Source organism: Anneissia japonica, unplaced genomic scaffold (genome assembly GCF_011630105.1).
Source record: "Anneissia japonica isolate Jap-2015-1 unplaced genomic scaffold, ASM1163010v1 scaffold1696_len571195_cov180, whole genome shotgun sequence".
NCBI classification, from domain to species: Eukaryota; Metazoa; Echinodermata; class Crinoidea; order Comatulida; family Comatulidae; genus Anneissia; species Anneissia japonica.
The window spans coordinates 176,877-182,137 of NW_022695941.1; the positions used below are offsets into that span (position 1 = coordinate 176,877).

The 5,261-nt window shown below is 35.3% G+C and overlaps 1 protein-coding gene across 1 annotated transcript in view; it reads right to left on the reverse strand.

Annotated features, from left to right (window-relative positions):
* The window catches only part of LOC117101631 (neurogenic locus notch homolog protein 1-like), a 34,555-nt gene extending 29,860 nt beyond the window's left edge, over positions 1–4,695 (reverse strand). The window contains exon 1 of the mRNA XM_033241635.1: positions 4,378–4,695. Within this exon, the coding sequence (XP_033097526.1) occupies positions 4,378–4,576 (199 nt within the window). The 5' untranslated portion in view covers positions 4,577–4,695. The remainder of the gene's footprint in view (positions 1–4,377) is intronic.
* Positions 4,696–5,261: the final 566 nt, after the last annotated feature.

The window sequence follows — 5,261 nt, forward strand, 5'->3', positions numbered from 1 at the left end:
TCATTATACAGGTCTCCCTCCAAATAAAGACCACTTTTGGGACCTGGGTTTACATGGTCTTTAGCAGCTTTTGTCTCTTTAGTATAGAAAAAATAAAAGAAATTTGTTAATTTGTGACCACAGAATAGTGGTCCTTAATTTGAGAGTATTTCATTTGAGGAAGACCGGTATTTACAAATGGAATTACAATTGTCATAATTACAATTTAATTATTGCATTACAAATAACATCAAAATTATGTACACAATCGATTTAAATTAAGCATTTGGAATAAATACGATTAAGTAAATAAATGAATGAAAAAAGATAGCATTAACATGGAAATAGAATTGATTAGATTTCTGTTTTAATGATATGTATTATGATAGATCCTATATACCATATATGTATATAGGATCTGTGGTATTACTTTTCTTGTAATGTTTAAATGAACCAGTTTGAATAGCAAGTTTATATAATGTATAAAATAATAACAATTAACGTATATAGTTAGGCCTATAAGTGTACAGTATATTCAAACTTAGGTATTGTGATAGACCTAGCATATTTCACGTAGCATTTTGTTAAGCCATTATGTTCCCCTTGTTTTCGGTTTATTGACTTTTTAACTACTGTATGTAATCTTTCAGCCCCCATTGCTGCTCGATGTTTTCCCCGAAAAAAGGCACAATAACAAAAACCACAACCTAGTTATTACTATAGTACCTTACTACTACCACTGGTGCTACGACTACTACTACGGTACAGTACAGTACTATTATCTGTGATTCAAAGAGAATATGTTGATGAAATAGTATTTAGGGCCAACATATTTCTTTATGAATCAGTACTTAAACAACCTTGTAATAACATAATTCACAATGCAAATATGAGGGTGTTTGAGAACATGTTTCAGGTATCATATCAATGAATCCACCGTCACAATAACGCCTTTCAAACACAACAACACGTCGGTTTTGTGACCTTTAAATATTCTTTGTCATAAACCGCATATGTCAAATTCCAGATTGAATAAGTCGCAACTTCCGGCGGAACACTGTTGAGATATTAATCGAAAAAATTGTTAAGATTTTTTGTTTGTTTTCTTATTTACTATTCGTCATACCACAAACGAGCATTCAGTGTATACATTGGTTGGCTCGAGTAACGTAATTACGTATTGTTCAAACATTAATCCTATTCAGATCTTGATCAGGGAGTTTAATTAACGAGGCTAGAGAGTCACCACATCTAGGCATCTGCAGTGAATTTCATTAGGGTTGGAGACTATGGCCTATAGGTTGACTCAGATTAAGTGGGTTAATTCACAGAATACTGCAATTTACTAATACAATTGGTGACTTGAATTGGATTTATTCGGTGTCATCACCAGGGGTAACCCACGAAAGTCCGACTCAGAAGATCTTATTCCAGTGAGGTTCTTCTGGTGGCGATGGGCAGTACACAGCGGGTAACAATCCCTACTTTTCAAAGAGTGAACGAGCACATAAGCAACGGCTTAGCCCTCCAGCTGAAACACAAGTAGAGCCGTAGAGGGAATCGAACAGGGTACCAAAAGACGTTGAAACGAACACACAGAGGCTACCACCAGTTTAGCCGACTGAGCTATGTATGGTTAAAATATGTTGTATTTCTATTGTGTGATGTTTATGAAAATGCCTATGGGATCATAAGTAAAATTTGTTAATTATTGCCCTTGCTGTAATTTTACATGTTTTTCATGTTTGTTTCATACAATTCTTATGTAGCATTTTTCCAAACCTTCTCAGATATTAAATGGTTGTAAAAAATAAATTTTCCTGGACCTTCCCGGTATTATGTTCCTGTTTGCCAGCCAGACGGAGTCAACTCAAACACTTACCGTATTCTCCATCCCCTCTCCTTTACATAGGTCTATATTAAAATTACTATCCTCCACCGAAAAGCAACAATCTCAAACTTAAATTTATGTAGTGATAGAAGTTCTCACCGACCTGTATCGTTTAACCAACATTTCATTTTAAAAAAGTTTACGAGGCTAGAATAAATGAGTAAAGATAGTGCGCTATTATACTGCAACTTACATTTCAGGTTTCATTAAATTGAACCAATGATAGGAATATATTTGTTGTTCAACGGGCGCACTCAACCATAGTCAAGGATAAGTTTAGTTTCTTTCCATCAATCGGTTTAAAATTTTCACATGTTTCAATTACAGCATGTCGCATCAATGGATCTACGTATTGATGACGTATCTTTGAAACCAATATTTTGTAAACTTATTAAACTTTAGAGATAACATTATTTATACCGTTCAACTCATGTTTTATTTAATATCATATCATATGACATTACATCATTTATTTCATCCTTCACATATAATAATACAAAGACTAAAGAACTTTAACGTATAAAAAAACATGACTATCTATCATTTAACTTAAGCTCGAAGGTTTACTTGTTATTATATGAATGAGATTATTGTAAGATTAAATTGAGTAGGTTGTAAAACATTTTGTGCAGAAGGAAATAAAAATCAGCTATAATGATGAACTGTAATAGCCAACCAGGACACATTCCAATTCAAGGGATCACAAAACATTTCACAAAGGCTTTTAACAATACCCGAGTTTGGTGCAAGTGGTGACTGTGCACCAACTGACAAGTACCCTTGGTGCATTGTACCTATTCAGTACTTTTTACACTTAATAGAACAAAAGATGGGAAAGGAAGATATTTGACGGAAATTCTTCATCAGTGAACGCGCACAATTTAAACAAATGACAAACTGGAAATGGTGTGGTTTGCTATTAATAGGCTATCAGCACCTTGCACGGAGTGGTAATCATGTACGGTAAATAATACGATGTAATTAATCACAATAGGTCAACGCCCAGATGTGGAAAACGTACACATTCCTTGGCTTATTATTGATTTGAAACAAAAATAAATTGTCGATTAATTAGGTTGCCCCTATATCTTTTGTTCTCTCACAACGTGGCCATAGAATTTTGATTACCGTTCTTATAATGATATTAACTTCTTTTTTGTGTCCCTTCCTTCTAAATAATTCTTCGTCCGATGTGTTCTCTATGATATTTTCTCTTAAAAACCTGAAATCGACAGCTTTCAGCTTAAAGTGTAAACAGAAGGAAGATGTCAATTTGGAAAAGAAACTCCCAAAAGAATTGTGTACAGTATATACAAACATACTATATTTGTTGAATTCCAGTCCGTAGTTAACGAGTTACTATACTATAGTTAAATCTTCAATTTGTTTAATAGGACACGAAAACAGCATACCGGTACTTCAGTTTTTAAAGAACCAAATGTTGAGCGAAATTTCCTGAGTTAAGAACCCGGATAGTAACACACACTCCGTTCCAAATGATATTATCTCATTATAACATATTCTTTACAATGGTATACTCGTCCATTTGCAAAATTCTTTTTGATATGTATACCGCTGAAAAATACAATGGTTGGTAATTAGAAGAGGCGACGTTTTTCTACAGTATAACACATCCTGCAAACATGCCGTGTACGAACTGTCAAAGGGCACAATATCAAATAAAAAAAATTGTACCGCTTCGTTAGGCTTTGACAGTGACAACGATAGCATCGAGCCTGGTACGCATGTTGTTATTAACTCAGGGTTTTTAAAAATAAAGAAATGCCTCGACAGATTGAAAGGGGTTTTGAAGAATGGTTCCTTGTTTGAACACACCAAGCGTGGTTAGGTATTCAATTAATTTGTTTGGGAGAAAATAATAAACGCTTAGACTAACAAAGTAATAGACCTAGCACAAGAGCGTGGCTTCGCCACGTTCTATATAATTGCGCAGGGTAATATGTAACTGGTTGATTATGCCCATAATATTGTATATAATCCCACTTAGTTGTCATGGCTGCCTATTTTGTACGCTTTTTAAATAATGTTTTAGCCGGATAATCACTGCACCTGACGATCGCCGGTCGATTCTATGGATAAAGAAACGTCACGGCGCACGCGAAACGGATCGCTTTTAATGACGATCCGTTCAGACTGCTTCCGACAATCAACAGACGGCGTCGCGTCATCTAGCGCTCACAGGGAGCGGAGTTAAATTCGTCGTCCGACCGTCCTACGACGCAGTGATTGCCCAGCTTTGTAAAATTGTCTCGTTTGATGATTGAGATCCTTCCAGATTTCAAACTCCGATGCATAATATACATAAGGTATCTAGTCTAGCATGTACATTTAATTTGATTTATTATGTACAAAATAATACTAGGCTTATTATAATTATTATTCAAAAATTGTCTTAATTTAAAGATTTTTTGACAAAAATCTGTTACCGGCCATGATTCAGTGGCTGTATTCGTTATAAAATCATACGAATCATAATTGTAACCTACCGGAGACAGGTTGTCCAGGTATGTACGAGGAGGTAGCTGCTGAAATTGTCCATGGACTTGCAGAATTTTGAGGTTGAAACCCATGACCAGGCGTTAAACTTACACACGCAGCTGGGTTTGCACCTGAGGGGTTAGCTGATGCCAAATAAATGAGGTAAAGCGATAGGGCCAACCTTAACATCACTTGTGGCACTGCCATCGCGTTCGCGTAATGTTCCGACCAAGGTTGAGTAGCACTGTGGTGAGGAAGAGAAAGATTGAATGAAATCGTTCAGCACCGAACTCTCCTATTGAGCTGGAGTAAAACACCCTCATTAGCAAATGAATAGGCTGAGTAATCGCGACAAGTCGACCGTATTGTTAAACATGTGGCTGGTAGTGGTTGGCATTGGTACTTTCCGATGACTCGTTATATCAACTCACTGTGTCACACTTCGATGAATATTTTTCTGTACAACTTAAAGTGCACATTATAAGGCATTGAAGTCACATGTATGCATTGAATACAAACATAGTTTATGCCAATGGTTCTGATTAATTTTGACATTACAAACCAAATAATCATTTATTATAATAACTATTTGGACTGTTGACGTTGTATCCATCCAAGATCAACATAAAGTAGAGTATTTCGAGAGCATTCAGAATGCACCTTTCATTTTTTTTATATTAATGTGATATAAATATTGTGTACATCACACTGAAAAGGCCTACTTGATAGAGAAGGGTTAGCAACTTCTGAGGTCGGCAGGCAAACATAACATTATTGTATAAGCGATATCATCTCCTATTTAACCATTTTCATAAAGAGAATAATCAATTCTGGTACAGGTATGTACATCAATGTTATTTCCAATAAAACAAAATAAAAATGTCCTAATTGA